At 41.0% G+C, this 17,787-nt stretch overlaps 1 protein-coding gene across 1 annotated transcript; it reads right to left on the minus strand.

Moving 5' to 3' along the window:
• Positions 1-2,669: 2,669 nt before the first annotated feature.
• LOC125768877 (uncharacterized) lies at positions 2,670-15,357 on the minus strand. Its single transcript, XM_049437137.1, has 5 exons — positions 8,866-15,357; positions 4,725-4,792; positions 4,441-4,641; positions 4,243-4,371; positions 2,670-4,175 (listed from the first exon to the last, which is right to left on the minus strand). The coding sequence occupies exons 1-5, from the start codon at positions 8,884-8,886 to the stop codon at positions 3,404-3,406; spliced, it is 1,191 nt and encodes a 396-aa protein (XP_049293094.1). The 5' UTR covers positions 8,887-15,357; the 3' UTR covers positions 2,670-3,403.
• Between the last annotated feature and the right edge of the window lie 2,430 nt (positions 15,358-17,787).

Consider the following 17,787-nt stretch of genomic DNA (forward strand, 5'->3'; position numbering starts at 1 on the left):
CCTCGGATCAATCCGGATTCAATCCCATATCTTGGATTGCATGGATTCCGAGTCCGGATTGGGATCCAAAACAAGAGTCCGGATCCGGATCCTTCAGGATTCGAATCTTTCAGGATTGGGATCCTTCAGGGATTGGGATCCAAAACAAGAGTTCAGATCCCAGATTCGGATGTGTCAAGATTGGAGTCCGGCATTGGGATTTAAAGCGGTGTTTACATTACAGTATAATCAGGCGCGTCTGTTCACGAACGCTGTCAAACGGTCTAGTAATGGTACAATGTTTTTAATCTGCAAAGCATTTCTGATGCTGTTCATCTGTTCATGCTGTTCAAGCATTTTGACTGTGTTTGTTCGGAGAACACACAAAAAAACTGACATAAGCTAGTCGCGATTACATTTTGTTTTTGATTTGTTTTGTATGTATTTTATTTAAATACATTTTGCATTATTTTTGCTAGCTTCCTTATTCGTTCTAGTCTAATTCGACTCATAACATTTTTGCCCCCCCCCCCCCCCTTCACAGGATATGTTTTTAACAAGGATTCGGATCGGATTCGGAGGATCGATCCCAAGGTGGATCCGGATCGGTCGGATCGAATCCCACTTGGGAGCGATTTTTCACATCACTACAGCAGACCCGACTCTTCCAGGACAAGAAGCGCAGCTTCGAAGAGTCGGGTGAGCAACTATTGCAGCAGCTATCCCAGCTGGGAGAAACGAGGCGGTTTCACTCCCATAACCGCTATGTGCCGCAACGAGGAGGGAGATATCCTGTCGGACGAGCGAAAGGTGATCATCAGGTGGAAGTACTACTTCGATAGACACCTGAATGGGACAGATGCAGGAGAGATCGAACCAGGCGCAGGAAGCAAAGGAGAGCAGTACTACGATAGCCAGCGGGATGACAAAGTGGTCCCGCCATCCTTCGACGAATTCATCAGTGCCATCAAACAGCTAAAATGCAACAAATCAGCTGGCATCGATGGTCTGCTAGTTCAGCTGTTCAAGATGGGCTCGGAGATGCTTGCCGCCATTATACATCTTCCAGTGGAAATCTTCACTCTACAGCAGATCCTCCAGGAGTACCGAGAGCATCAGATCCCTACGCACCAGCTGTTCATTGACTTTAAGGCAGCCTATAATACCATAGATCGGACCGAACTATAGAGCACCATGCAGCATTCCGAATTCCCAGGGAAGCTGGTACGGCTGTTGAAGGCCCCTATGGATGGCTATGGATACACGCGACTGAAACGCGAGGCCCATACAATTAAATTGAGGATCAATGCGACGAAATCCAAATACGTGCTTGCCGGAGACTCTGACCATTATAGAGCCAGACTCGGACATTGGCGGATCAAGTTTCTCGGAGGCCCTAAGCGAAATGGTAATTGGGGCCCCAAAATTATGACCGCACTGCAATTTGCTTAATAAACTGAATTTTGAAAAAACTGACCGGGGGGTTAACTGTTTTCAAAATTGCTGACCGGAGGGGGGAGGGGGCGGGGGAGTCTTTTTTGGAGGCCCCTACTGCACCTGCTCGGGACCCCTACAACTACACAGACGATGGGAAATACCGTTAGCCAAAACACACTCGCTAACCTGTGCATATGGTTTACAATGAAAAACAACCCATTGATATTGCTGAGGCCTTGACTGTCCATATCTTTCCTTGGAAAACGATCGTTCTCGGTTTAAAGGGGCCCTTGGTTGCTCTGTAGGATTAAGCGAGAGGGTCTACAAATTCACAACCTCTCCGCCTTTTTGCGCCAAACCACCACCGAACCTGGTTGGCAAAAAAATCACATTGTCGTAATCTTGGGGCCCCGGCTATCCATATGATTCTTTGGAAAACGTTCCTTCAGAGTTTTAAAGGGGCCTCTAGTGTTCGAGGCAGTTGATGAGCTGAGGGGTGGACTTCTGCTTGGGCTCCGTTACGTATGAAATGTTCTGTCGTCTTTCGGGGCCCCTCCAAGCGACGGGGCCCTAGGCGGCCGCCTACTCCGTCCAACGTTAGATCCGCTACTGGACTCGGAAGCAGAGTATCAGTTGACGGCGACGATCTTGAGGTGGGAGAGGAGTGCTGCTACCTTGGTACGATCGCCACTTCGGACAACAACATGAACAGCGAAATCCGAAGGCGCATTGCTAAGGGAAATCAAGCCTACTACTGGCACCACAAACTCCTGCGGTCCAGAAGAGTCCAGGAACACACGAAATGCACGATATATCGCACACTGATACATACGGTAGTCCTCTACGGGTATGAATCCTGGACTATGCCGACGGAGGACGACAATGCATTCGTCGTTTTCGAATGGCCGGTGCTAAAGACTATCTTTGGTGGTGTGTGCGAACAGCGCGTGTGAAGAAGGAGAAGTTAGCAAAGCTGCATGGCGGTGCAGATATCCTGACGGTTGTCAAAGCCGGAAAGATACGATGGCTGGGGACGTGATGAGGATGACGGTCTCATGCCCCACCAGGAAGGTGTTCGTCAGCGACCCGTTAGGCACCAGACGTAAAGAAGCAGAGTGAGCTCGTTGGCTGGATCAGGTGGAATCGAACCTGTCGGAGATCGGATACAGCCGTGAATGGAGGACTGCAGCCCTTTACTGGAAACGGATTGGAGCCCTGGTCATGTCTTCGTGACATGCTCGACAATGAACAGGCCAAGAAAGAAAGTAAAATTGTTTCTCTGTACGTCATAAACCATTTATTAAAAAAAATCACGATCATATTTTAAAAAGGTTTACGTCTTATTTACATAGTAAAAGTAACGCTAATGTGTGTACGTGTTCGTGTGTTTGTGCGTAAGTGTGCTTTTTTAGTTTCTCTTTTTTTGGCGCAATACGTATCCACAAGGTTAGCAGGAGAATTGTCTCACGACCAGGTACACACAGGCATATTAGCAAGTTTGCAAAACCGTGTTTCAATACATGCTAACCTTGCGAAGCGATAGCAGTCCAAAAAATCCTAGCATTCCTTCCGTTCGTACCCGGACGCGAGCCAGACAAAGTAAGAGCCCCCGAGAGTATAGTTTAAAATATTTAGTAGAAGAACACCACAACCGATTCATTGACGCCGTTAGTCGAGTTACATTAGCAGCTCGTGCTCTTAACAAACATGTCGCCTAGATTTGTCTTTTGCCCGGACCAAGGAATGGGCGACGCACCATGCTGCTGTCCAGTCTTACTATTTTTGGCAGTAACGTATGTGTACTACAAGCCCATATCTATCTCGTCCATCTCAGGTGACCGGAATTTTAGTGAAATAAATAATAAATAATCTGCCGCCAGCCTGTCAGTCAGTCAGTTCGTTCGTGTGAGGGCATTAATAAGACTCATTGACGTGTCGCACGATCGCATCTTATATCGCTAAATCATCCGATTAGGACCTTCAGATTTTACAGATCCGGCGATGGTCGTTTTCGCACGTACTTGGCAAAGTAGTCCGGTCGCCAGCATTTGCACGAGCCGGGAATGAGGAACCAATCGTAGTACAGCCGCACTTGGAAGCATCCGATTTCATCGTGACCATCGCAATGCTGATTTGCTTTGGCTGAGGACGCAGCGGCAGTTGGAGCTTGTTGCTGCTGCTGTGGACTGCCATTGAGGCCGCTTTCGTACACGTTGTCCGTAGGCAATCCTGCACGTTTTTGCAGATACTGCTGGTATGCCTGGAAATCCTGGATCGATGGAGCTGTAGTGGTGGTCGTCGTTGGTGCAGTTGACTGTTCTTCCGCATTCGGGTAAAATATTTCCGCTACCAGCAAACTAACCCAACGTGGAGAGGAAAGGCATCCACCGTCCAGGTAGTGGCAACGGGCTTGTAAACAGCGCGTCACTTCTACCGTCTGCGTAAAGTAACCCTCGTATGGAATTTGCACAACGTAGCGCCATGATCCTTGATAATTTTTAGCAAACACCGGCGTTGCGTACTCCACCTTTGCCGGGCAAGGTGTCGGAGGTCCCTCGTAACGGGGTGGTGGTGGATAGGCGGCTGCCTCTTCGCGCCTTTCCGCTACCAGCTTACTGCTGATCGGTTCACCTTGGATGGCACGATACAGGGCACAGAACACACCACCACCATCGCAGAACTTTCGTGGTGCCCGAGCATCTTCTTCTGCGCGACGTTCTTCTTCCATACGCATGGATTTGCCCATTCTGCGACCAATGCTAAAATGTAAACATTCGCATGTAGGTAGAACAAAACTCCAACATAAATGTATGCGATCGTTCTTACCCATTATCATCGAACTGGTCCACGGGTTCATCGGGAATGATTTGTGTTACCTTCGGTAGGGTATCATCCGCCTTGAGTACGGGTAATGTCTTGGACAAGAATTTGAGCGTTTGGTTACGAATCAATTCACTAGTAAAAATAGTTTTAAAAAATCATTAATTGTTTGTTCCAATGAAACATAATTTCTCAAACACTTACAATGGGTATGGTTCGCCTAGTACGTTTTGCTTCATCGGATTGCGGGGGATCTTTCCCTTGTTCAAATCACCGCACAGATTGTTGGCGGATACATAGGGTTTGGGGTTGGTCGCTTCCTTACATTCAATGTTTATGTGCGTGTACGGCGGTGAACGAACCTTTGGTGGAACGGCAGAGGGTGATTCTATGAACGCATAGTATCTGCGAATGGAATAGAAATGAAACAGCTCAAATAAAGCATATCTGATCAATCTGCATTACTAAACATAGCCGTTTGAACTTACCCCTCTGGAGGCTCTTCAGAGTCCAACAGCTCATCACCCCTGATCAATACTTGACATCCAAACAGAAGCTGTGCGTAAAACCAAAAGAAAAGATCATTTGTTAATAAAACAACGCGAGCTTGGTGCCATTTAAAGCTTAAATTTCTATTTGTAAAATTACATTAGAAAACAATATTTTTATTTACAGATGTATCATATCTGCACCTCTTTTGCAATGACCGAGCAGATTGCTTGAGCAACTGTTCATCCACTTTTCAGCGCATACATACTCAAAAAAAAGGGAAACTCACTCCTTCTCATTAATGCACGGGATACTTTGCTAACCGTAAGAGTGAATTAAAGGCTTATAATGAAACTCTCTGTTTCAGTGCCCTAATTAGCTTGATACGTTCGCGCACCGTATTGCCCAGTGCGGTGTGGGCAACGCTATCGCCGAGATGCCGGCAAATTAGACCAACGATCATCTCTGCCGATCGTCATCAGCATCAATCGCTGCTTTCCGCACCAGCTTTTGATGACTTGGTGATAGGTGCTCAATCAAGCCGGTTTGTAATTGAGAGCTTCTTGCTGAGAGTTTGCAAATGACTTCCTCTGCACTTTTCTCAACTTGCTTCCTCATCTTCCTTTTTTTTTACTTTATCAACCAAACATTTCCAAGAATTCCGCATTCGAAAATGAATACCATTTTCACGCCTTTTTAACTTCGGCGTTGCACAGCAATAGTGCCGTGTGAACGGTAGGATGAGAAACATTTGCTGCAACCACTTTCTACAGTCTTGGGTGAAATTGTGTACTCTTATCGATTTTTGGCGCGTTTGTTTGATTTTACGTCCAATGGCCAAACAAACCGAGCAAAGAAAACAAAAAAGATCTTATTTCGTTATGATTCAGAAATCGCCCGCACTTCACTTTCAGTTCCGAGATCTAGATGCCACGGAACGAATTTACTACTCTTTCCATATGTTTTTTTATTCATGAAGAACGGCCTGGCTATTGCTACTCTTTCCATATGTTAAACAGAGCACCATAATCTGAACCACTGAAAACCGATTGTCAAAACTCTCCTTGCTTTTGTTGTTTTTTTTGCTTTTGAAATAGAAATTGTTTGATGTGAAAATGGAACATATGCAAATGCTGACACCCAATAACCCGTTAAGTATAAAATTCGTCCACGACTTTCTCATGTTTGCAAAAGCTGGTAAATTATTCGCACTAGTAGCGCTATAAATATCAATTTCTAACCAATCGATAAATATATTTTTTCGTGTCCTAATTTGATACCAAAAAAGGCGAGAGAGTGAAGTACAAATGTACATGCTAAAAGATCCCCAAGCGTTCCGTATAGATTAGGTTTCTCTTTAACTATCTAGTTCTAATAGTCAATTTTGAGGACTTATTTCTCATCGCTTAAAGTACATTTAGTATGATGATAGGTTAATTGCAATCAACGCTTCACGACGTAAAGAAAACCTGTTAAATGAAGCGAGATCGGAAGCTGTTTCATGGCGCAAGTATCGGTCAATACAATTACCGGTTGCTATTGCCACATTCAGAAGCTATTACGCCGGGGGAACACTCTTAGTATATCAACCCCGATTTCTTTGGCCTATTTCGAAGACAGGGCAGCAGCACCGGGATCGAGAAACAGATAGGAAAGATTACCCTGAAAAGGCCACTTCTGATGCTAATTTTATGGTCAACCGTACTTGCAGACTCTCACAGAAGTGATTCGACACTTATGTACCGAGAGTCCGACACGTGCGATTTGCCTGTTTCCCGTATGATCCGTATGATAAAGGCTAACACAAAGGGTGCACATGGATTCGGTAATCTAAACCACCACTCAACTACACGCTACCTAAAGCATGGCAATGTATTGGAATGTGTACGTGAATAATGCGTTGTTCCATTTTTAAGTTCCATCCATTGCTTCCGACCCGTTCACCGAGAGAGCGTAAGAGAGAGAGATACTTTTTTTACGACGGATATGCTTTATTTGGGGAAGGCAAGTAAACGAAATGGGCACAGAATTCCGGTGCACTATTGCTTCTTCTTGAAGCTCTGTTTCTCCACACATATTTATAACTGGTAAGAGCAATAAAAAGAAACGTAGTACCTGTACTGATAAACACTTACGTACGATTGTTTGGCTCTTTTTGTGTTTTGAATGCTTTCAACTTCAACGCAATTGATTGTAAGATTTAGCACGAGTCTAAACACTTAAAATGCTTTCCTTGGCCGTTGTAGAGAAGATGCAACACGTATAGCGGAAAACAGCTGAGAAGATCACAATAATAATATGATGGAGCTGATGAACTTGAAGGTGATACTTTACGATTTGAGATGAGCTCTCGAGTTTAATCATTTAAATACTGCCGCAAAAAAGCGAACGGAACTGTACATTTTTTTGTTTTACTTTGAAACGAAAGACTTTTATGCCTTTCTTCCTGTATCTGGAGAAGAAAAAAATAGGCGACGAACCTAACTGATTTGTTTTTTTTTGTTCGTTTCGTCATGGTTTCATTAAATTCTCATCCTCCGAAATACACTCATCATTATCTAGGCTTGTCTCTTTTCTTTCGTTTCTGTTTTCAAATGCGTTATGTGTAATTTTTTCCTGATGCTCGAAACATCGATTCGACATACGAAACGGTTTTTGACCAAAAACAACCGTTTTCGCTTTGGTTTCGGTTCAAAGGTTGATTATCTATTAACGAACCGATTAGAATGTTGTTTCCGTGGTGCTAACGATCGGCGTGCTCTAGTGCCGAACCGTGTGATTTAGTGGGAGAAGTGATCGTTAGGCGAGTAGCCCATACATTACAGCGGGATGGATTTTGTTCATTACTGGGTCGAACCTGTATGTATACCGGACCCGTTGTTTACCGCAACATGCGTGCTTTTCTACGTATGAGAGAGTGCGGAAATATGCACTCCATACATGAAGAAAGGTTCATCAATTAAAGTGAATAGCAAAGCAAAAAATATAATAAAAAACATCATCTTCCACACAAACACATACGCAAAACCAGCTAACAGTTCTTCGGGCAAGACTGACCTACAAACACATTTCAGACCTGCATCGGACCTCTGCATAAGTGCGGAAGATATTCCGAACCGGAACGCCATATACTGCCATCGATCGAGATTGCGAATGTGGCAATCCAAATACGGAGTGGTAAGAAGAGTTGTAGAACTGTTATTATACATCTTAAAGCCTTGCAGATGAACTTAGTCTAGTCGAGATGATATTAGTACAGATGTACAGTTGATAAATTTATCACAGAAGTGGCCAGTGAAATAGATCCCTTGTTCATTCATTTCATGATAATTTTCATGTAACATCTTTGAATTAAAAGATTCAACCAGACAGATAAATTCAGTGTACAAAAATACATCAGCCAGTATGGGAGGTTAAAAGGTGAAAAATTACCCGCTACAAGAAATTAAATCGAAATTCATCGAAATGATGACGCACGCTGTTCGAAAACCCTGGGTCATAAATGGGTTTCTCGCTTTTCGTTTGCATTTCATCTGTTGGTCATATTCGCACCGTTCTCAAGAATCAGTGCCACCGGGCAGACACAAAACTTTCTCTTACAGGTTCCCAAACCGAAATGGGACATCAAAACGGACCCCTGTGCATACGACCAAACAAGATACGAACAAAACAGACAGAGTGAAGAGAAAAAACGCCCCACGGAAATAAATCCCATCGTACATTCGTTCGTTCGATTCCCGTATTGGGTTGCAGGCCGCGGAAAGTAGAACACTATTTGCATAATTATTAGGCACACTCGGAACTGGTGGTGAAAATCTCTCACACCCGCACACCGTATTGGAAGAATTCCTGGGAACTCCCCCTGTGCCTATGTGTTGGTTGGAACGACGTTGGTTGTTTGACGTTGTTGCAACCTGTTGCAACCCAACTTACTCTATCTTGATAGTATATCCAGATAGCAATCATTTACTTTCAGTGATTAGCAGCAGCCTTTCTAGAAGTCTGATTAATCCAATGTGAAGGAACGTTGCTTTCTAATGTCTATTCCTATTACATCAACATTGCAACGTTCTTTTTTACACGCTGTGTAAGACTTCAATAATCATTAAAGCATCTCACTGTATATCTGCATATTCTTACCAAAAACACTAGGTACTTCATCGTTTGCTGTTGTTGCAGGATTGCAATCAGTTTTGCACCAAATACACTGATTTTTTTTAAACAACAACCTAATCACAGTCAATTGAGTAGAACTTTCTTCAGCTCAGCGTAATATCACTGCACTTCTCGATGATTCTTAGTGAACTATTTTGCTTTGTTTTATAATTCCCTGGTTCTTCAAGAGAACGGTGATCACGTCGTCGCACCGGAAGTGAATACTTTATACTGGCAGCACAACACCACACTACACTAACTCTTCTCTATGTACCGTCCACACTGGTCGGGGTCTACAATAGTACTGGCGCGTCCAGCAGTGGTAGATCTACGCCAAACTGTCAGCCATCACAGGAAAGCCAAGCACTCCACATCCCGATTTCCCCCGTCGAGAGTTGCTAGTGCAGGAGAAAGAAAGCAAGCAAGCATACCGACGATTGTGGTCTGGTAAGTGACTGGACCAAACGAACCGAATGATGGTGGTATGGTGAAGACGGTTCAGTGTGTGCCTCTTCCTTCTCATCACTTTGCAACCCCACGCTGCGCAAGACGGTGTAAATCGAAGCAGGTTTTCTGCTACGGATGCTTATTCTTTTTTCGTTCTTTTCCCCCCTCGATTTTCTTTCTAGTAGGAATCTGATGTTCTCTCTTTCTCTTTCCCGGGAGAGCGAAGTGGGTTTCGTGGCAAAAGCGCTACTTTTTTTATACACGATCAGCTCATCCCGATGAGGTGGCTGCGTTTGGCTGTTATACAACACGTTCAGATTCTTCCGCCAGATGGAGAAAGCAAGCACAGGTAAGAATATATCATATCAGCATACCCGCAGAAGAGAAGAATCGGATGAGGATCGGTTGCCCATATTACTGCTGCTTTCACCCAGCCTTGCTCTTTATACTGTTGCTTCGAAGATGAGAATGGCAGAGAGGAGGGATGTATGTTTGGATGGAGACGGCGCGGCATCTGGATGCCAAACGTACGAGAGGACCTTGACAGGTTTAATGCTTCAGCTAAGCAACTGTGCTAAGCCTGAACCCCGTTTCTGATGCTGCTATTCTCATCACCATCTTATGCGTCAAGTTTTCTAATCGTTAAGCATCGTTCCCTTCCGATTACAATGCCCTTGAAATTGATCCCTTGCATAGTAAGGCTATTGAGTTTATTACTCAACAAGGCTTTTGCACAGTTGGGCTAGCAAAACTTCAAATGTTTTGCAAATGATAACAAAACACACGCCACACACTAAAACTAATTCATATTGAAAATAAAGACAAGCGCTGCACCCATTACCGAAATGATCTATTCTATCGTAGTGTAAAATTAAATAGCACTAATAGATCTTGATAAAATTATCCTTTATTCATACTTCAAACGTTTCAACCGGAACACGATCGGGAATGATGATAGAGAGATACACACGTTTTTAACAGCATGTTCCAACATGCGCCCAACGCAACGGAGGAAACGGCTATTTTACAGTGATAGTACATCAGAAAAGGAAACACAACCTCTTCCGCTTCGAAGCATCAAGAATAAGATATTCTTTCGTTGGCTTTATGTTCCCAAATGGATTAGTTTGTTTTTCTAATTATCACCGACTTCTACGGGAAAAGTAGACTACCGCTAACAGAAAATAAGATTATACATCCATTTTTGTTGTGTTGTTTCTTTACTTTTCTTACCCCACCACATTCGCTGCTTCGTCTGTCCCGGTGTACTTAGAGCGTGTCGAATTGCGGCCCATGGTTGAAATATACTTTACAGTTATATTCCGCTGCGAACACCGACCGTTATCGATGCATCTTAAGCAAAGTCGCACGCAGTACTATTACTACTACTGCTGCTACTGCTGCTACAGCTGCTCCACAGTGGCCGATCTTCGCCCACCGTTGACTGTGCAGCAATAGGTTTGTTTCGCTACAGACCAAATCGTTGTGCAATAGTTGTGCCAAAATGATTAAATCGACGAGTTTCCTGCCGCTGATAGTTCATGCAAGTTTGATCACTTCATTAAGGGCATCGTGTGATTAGACACATATCTAAACAGGTTCGATTAAACGGAACAGACTCAGCTTGATTGAATGTATCACGTGGTAGAGAAAAAGATGGCAATTATTTCTTCTTAACGTGCTATCAATCATTTAAAGATTCCGCTTGGTCTGTAATTGGTGTAAACCTATCTACAGTTCGCACGCATCATTTTAATAAGAAAGAAACGGAATTCAACGCAAAATATGTTGCCTTTCAACACGCAACAGTTCAAAAGAACGTAATGAGAGCATAACATATCCTTCTGTTCTCATAGTTTTGTGCAAGCTGTGAGCTAATTGAGAGGAATTAAACCAAGCGTCCTTACCTCACCCAGTCGACGAAAATACAATTGCTTTACTTAATCTGTGCGTTAGTTCATTCACTTTAATTTCTAAATCATTTGTAATGCCCCTTTTCCGTTAATTCTTGTACATTTCCCGTATCGCCTCTTTACATTTTCACCGTGCTAATGTACTATTCAGTACTATATTATTATTACCTAAAATCTAATTGACTAACAAAAAATACAAAAAAAAATCGTTGTACAAATCAACTGGTGGATTATTGGTAAAGTTTCCGGTCTTTCACAATAAACGACCGCTACCAAAATGTCATCAAGACCGTTCCATTGTAACAAAGGCTCAATATCCGACTACGAGGTAAAAATCAGTTATGGCTTGCATGATCTGAAAGATCGTTAGAACAACAAGAATAATACAAACCAATTACAATTTGGATATTTCTATCACGTTTCTGAACTGATTACAATGAAGTTAATGTATAAAACTACATTAACATCAATTATAATTCTTCCATTGAATAATAGCTTTTTACTACTTCAAGAAAATCTCAACGTTCATCTTTTAACATATTTTGTTCAGTTCAACACTGTTATTATATGGGTTAAAACAATATGGGTTAATACAAATATATAGTAGTAGACGGCTGTACGTGGAGTATACAAGACTACAAGAGATGTTAAGCTCTTTTCTAGTAAGGAATATTGTATTGATCATATTACAGTAGTCGATCGACTCTCCCTCATAGCTCAAATTTACATACATGTCATCTATGAAAGCTGGAAAAAAATGCTTTATTTTTTTGTAAACTTTTCCCTTCTCCATCTAGTAGGGCGAATGATGATTTAAAGTTTGGATAAATGCCGATTGTAGTTCTGAAAGTACGTTTGGCAAATAGCTGACCCTTTCTTCAAGTTAAGTACACCGCACCGATGTCTGGTCCGAAAATTCCACGCCCAGTGTTGGTTTATAACCTAACCATCACGCTGTCCACAAATTTGGGTTAAAACATTCAACAACCAACTAACCCACATCCGAAGAGCAGCTAATGGAAGTAAGCATCAGCCTGGTCATCATCAAAAGGTATTGAAGGAAGGAAAAAAAACTTAGCTTTCTGTTAGTTCGTTTGTGGTGATACGTTGGCGATGAGTCTATTTCTAGAAACTCCGCTACCACCCGTTTTGGGATATGCAGAATTTCCTTTCAAACACTACCGCCCATTGCTGAAGTCCGTTACAGTTGGAGTAGTTGCCCAACTGGGTATATAAACACTTCGTGCCTAAGCTGCAATGAATGAATTTCGCCAACCTTACCAATGGCAAAGATGACACTGATCTCTTTGCGCGGCATCTTGAGTAGCGCAATCCGGTCGGTCGTTAATATGTGTACGACTAGTTCCCAGCAAACAGTTACCTATTGAATGTAGCTTCTTTCTCCCTGTCTTTATCTCAAGCACTTTCCCAGCGGAATTTCCACGTTTTCCTATTTCTCTTTTCGTCCGAGTTCATTTCTCGTGTGTACCACCCCTCCAGGTTATTTGTATTGGACGCCAAACGAAATGTTCCCAAGGTTTTCTGCCAGTCTGTTACGGATTGCGACAGGTCGGATTGTAGAATGGGTTTTAACTGTAGATCGTTATGCAGGAATGGGCATGTCTTTTTATCATTCTTTTAGCAACCTTCCTAAAGATAATCCATGCAACTGAACATGCTAGAATTTAGAGGTTGGTAAACAAAAATATGTTAAAAAAATACATTATTCTTCAAACGTCTGTGGTGTAATCAAACGATTATTCTGTGAGGTTTCGAGCAAGAAACAAAAGTCATTAGTAGTGAAAAAAAAGTTTAATCCATACACATGCAATACGAAGTTTAAAATACTCGGGTATTTCCAGACGATGGGCAGATCGCATTTCATCTGTATTGCGTGTGGATGGAACAAATCGGTCATTCGGTTGGCTGGTGTATCGATTCCGTTAGACCCAGCCGGTTGTTATGTTGCGTTGTTGTGCGAAGATAACGCAAATGGCACGCTTCAATGGTAAGCATCCATACCACACCATACGGAAAGGAAAGCCCTGAAGGTAAATAAACTTCTTGATCCAGTTCCATCTAATTCTAATGGTATTTTAAAAGCGGTATATGTTGGATTAATAATGAAATCATCCATCTTTTGAGAAATTAATACCTTCGCATACAGTAACAATAAGTAACAATAGTCAGGTTGGTTTCTACCAAAATAGAATTCTTCAACACAGTCGGATAAGCGTGAAACTTGATGATAATAATGAATATATTTATTGTGATTTGTTCCTTATCTACAACAACTTCGCGGCCTTGATCTGCTGCAGGAATATTCTAAATCGCTCACGGTTGAGTGTCGTTTTCATCCAATTCATTACCCCGGTCTTTGTGGAGGACTGGTTCAACATCATCAATCCATCTCAGTTTGTCCATGTGAACGACCTAAAAGGACTAGTTGTGTTTATTCAATCTTTCAAAAAGAATCACTCATATGAATCATCACTGAAGAGAAGAAACTTTTGGGAGCCTAAACACGTACGACGAGGGGAAGGGGAAGTGGAGGGTTGAAGACCACCTAAAACACCATGCCAAACCATGATTACATGAAGATTCCTGAATCTTTGAAATAGCGAGAGATTCAGAGTCATTCGTTCAGATTCATGAATCTGAATTTCATTCACCCAACACTAAAAAAGACTTGATGAGCTGGATCCTCCGGTGCTATTCAAATGACATGACCAGCCGATCAGAGCCAAATTTGCTGTACAATAATGAGTTGAATTTAGTTCAGTAATGATGAGTAACTCAGCAATATTCGCCACTGTTTCTCTACTGATGGTTTCGTCAATTTAGGACAAAGTCGTAATACTGGTTTCAATAGTTTATCCTATTTCCTTTGTGGTACATGAAACGGCAGCTGCTTCTACAAGGTTCTCATATGCTCCAACAAATATCTGGTGTATGTCCCTCTATAAAATAATTTCGCCGCTTTTGGCAAGTTTGACTATGATTCGCTATAAGTTATAATAATCCAAATACACCACTTGCTTATACAGAACATGCTGGAAAAAAACGTTGAACGCTAACAAAAAATAAGAGGAAAAGAACAATGGAAAGAAAGAGCATTAACCTCTAAACTTCTCACTTCGGGCCAACACGATTAGAAAGAATCTTCAACTGAGAATAGAAAGTTTTACATCGAGAAGATGGAAACATGATCTTCCATTCTCCTTCATTGTGATAATTTCATCAAGTCACAGAAAAACGCGGCTAATGGGGTGAAGGACGATCATCTTAGATCATCGTTGTTCAAACAGTATGCGTTGGCTAGGAAGCAAATAAAACAGATAGTTTAGCTAAAATTCAAGCTTAACATAATATTTGCAATAATTTGCAATTCGGCAGCAACATCAATATTTTTTTATTATTTGGGAATATTATTAGAACCTATTTATAACATAATTAAATGTTACCACTGTATGCCGTAAATATCAAAAATAAATTGCTAAGAAATTAGCATAAAAAATTGAACAACATATATGTGTAAATGAAGAGTGATGTGTGTATGTTCGAAAGATGTATGTTCGATTTATCTAATTGGTTATTCTACATTTCTTTTTTCATTCTTATGCTTAGCAGCTTTCTCAGAGTATCTTTGGATCTTTTCTCGAAAATTAAGAAACCGGTTCTGGTCAATCAGAAGTTAAGAAAACACTATCCTTTCGTCATAACGTACGACTTTCGTCTAGAAAGCTTCCCCGTTGTGTGGTTTTTTTCTTTGGAAGTATGTCTAGAAGAGTGGAATTAAGATTCATCCTCCACTGTGTACGGCAGTAGAAAGTTGTTGAACATTCAGTCAAAGGTGGATCATACCCGATCGTACAGGTGGCAAATGCAGAAAAAATATAAAATGTGCGCAGTTTTTTCTCGGGTTGAAAATTTAAAATTTTAACATTTTTTTCGTATGACAGGAATTTTTGTATCAGAATTTTTTTATTTATGTTTTTTTTTGTTAAAATACTTTATATTTTAATAAAATAAAAAATAGGTTAGGAAAAATTTGGCCTTAATTTTCAGAAGAAAAAAACCCATTAAAATATTAGTTTTGAATTGCTTCGTAACATGCAAATAATTCAATCAAATTCAATCCTGTACTACGAAATAAAAACGACATGTTGAACGGTTCGAATTAAGCGGATTTCTCCGAGACGCATCATTCACGGAACTTATGAAATGCCTGTACATGTATGATATAAAATAAAATAAAATCTTCTTACTCCTTACTAAATAGATGATCGCTCTATTAGAACGATCAGGCCAAACATTTTGTTAATAATTATTGCTCAGAACCAGAACTCTATAGCTTATACATTGGAAGTAGTTTTTTTAGTTGTTATACTACAATACTAAATTTTTTAACTTTTAGATTTTAGTTTCAATATCATGTGATGTACGTGGGGCTTCCGGCTTGAGGCGAGCTCAAGCTCCAAACGAATTGGTTCTGACCAGGGGCGGATTAAGTGGTTTGCAATTTAAGAAGAAGCTTGAGGCCCTGTCCTTACTCCACTTACTCCAGCATATCACTTTATGCGAGAGAAAATTTCGCTTTATTATAAATTGAGCCTGTTTATTAAGCTAGGTGTAAATGTTTTGCGTTTAAGATTACCATACATTATGCCTTAAAATTTTCCTGAAGCAAACAACAGAGCTCAACCTTTGTTCTCTTCGTATTGCAATATAGAAATAACAGTTTCTGAATAAAGAATTTCTTATAAATTTTGCTCTAAAAAATAAACGACATTGATAAAAATGTTCAAATATGCAATGTTATTAATATACAACAAACATATATGACACAAGCAATCTTGCATTCCTGTCCACGTTGTACTGGCGGCTTCAACTTTTATAAAACATTGGTAACTTACTTGTACAGCCAATAATTGCCAGTAATTTGCCCAAACATTATTCAACCTAAAATTTATGATTCTCTCTCTAGGAACATTTAAAATGTGTTTGTAAGGAGTTTTTATTAAGGTTGTTACAAAACAGGGGCGTTTTCATTAGCTATCAATAGATGACGAAGTTGTAATGCACGTTGCGGTTCTTTCTTTAAATATGCAGGATGTTCAATAAGTTGGAATACAACTTTTCATCGTTGTGTAGCTTTGTATTATGTATATTCACTGTATTGATGTCAATTTTAGCACCTTAAAATCCACTAAACGTTGCACATAATGTCAACTTGCTGTAATGTCTTGTTTAATTACTAAGCTCGAGGAAAGAGTGCAAGCCGTACAAGAAACGTAAGGTTCACGAATTAACGGAGGCTACAGCGAAAAAGAGGCTGGGCAAAGCCAAACTGATACTTTTGCGGCACGCACTTCAGGTGTTCGTGTTTTCTTTTGAGAAACTCTTTGTCTGGCAACAGCAGCACAATGCCCTAAATGATCGGTTGTAGGTGCCGACGTTGGCCAGCATTCCCCATCCCTAATAAACGTACCGGGATTCTAAAACGCAGCGTCAGTGATGGTTTGGGGGAGTTTATCCATGCAAGGAAGCTCCCACTGGTATTTATCGAGAAAAACGTGAAAATCAACACAGCGTATTGTAAAATCGAAGTTCTGGAGAAGGTTGTGGCCCTGGCACTTCGGGAACTCTACGGGAACGATAATTACGTCTTTATAGTGGACGATGCAACGGCCTACACGGCGAATATCGTCCAAGCGGGGTGTCGAGAGAATTTGACAATTTTTTTCGATAAGTATTTGTGGTATCCTAGCTCCCCGACCTTAACCTACTGAACTTTTTTGTATGGTCACACATGCTGGCCAAGCAGAGCGAACATCAAGTGAACACTATGGACCAATTTCAGAAGCTCATTTCCAAGATCTCCTGGAGTGCTCCTGGATAATAGCCCATAAATGTTCTCAATAAACATTGCTTCAATATAAATTGATTTGAAATAGTCTATCTTGTATTTTGATTTTTTAAAGACATTTTGAAAGTGTATTCGAAATTATTGAACACCCTGTAGATTTAACAGATCAGAATTTGCAACATGCTTTCCCACAGCAAGGAGTAGTGAAAAGTGAACATTCTTCAAAATTGATAGTTGGTAGTTTGGTAGTGTATTTCAAGTCAAATTAGAGAATTAGAAATTTTGTACCAAGTCAAATTAGAGAATTAAGAAAGAAAAACATATTCTTACCTTACGAAGAGAATCAGTACAATTAGTTTGCAATAAGCTCACTTAGTCGAGATGTCATCATTTTTGTCTATTCGAAGTACACTTTTATTTATGTCGGTTTTGAGGAGTACAAAACTTATCACCTGAATACACTGCAATGGTCTTTCTGCAATGGTTTACCCAAAGGATGTCTGTTGTTTTTTCAACAGTACCGGTGTCGGTTTCTCAAACGACAATAGATTGACCACGTAAGGCTAAATAACAGTTATGGAAAATAAGAAATTGAGTCTTTCAAGGATGTATTTTTACTAAGAAGAATTTTTTAAATATGTTTCCACGGTCGTGACAAATATCCGCCACCAAAAGAAA

Source organism: Anopheles funestus, chromosome 3RL, assembly GCF_943734845.2.
Source record: "Anopheles funestus chromosome 3RL, idAnoFuneDA-416_04, whole genome shotgun sequence".
Lineage (NCBI taxonomy): Eukaryota > Metazoa > Arthropoda > Insecta > Diptera > Culicidae > Anopheles > Anopheles funestus.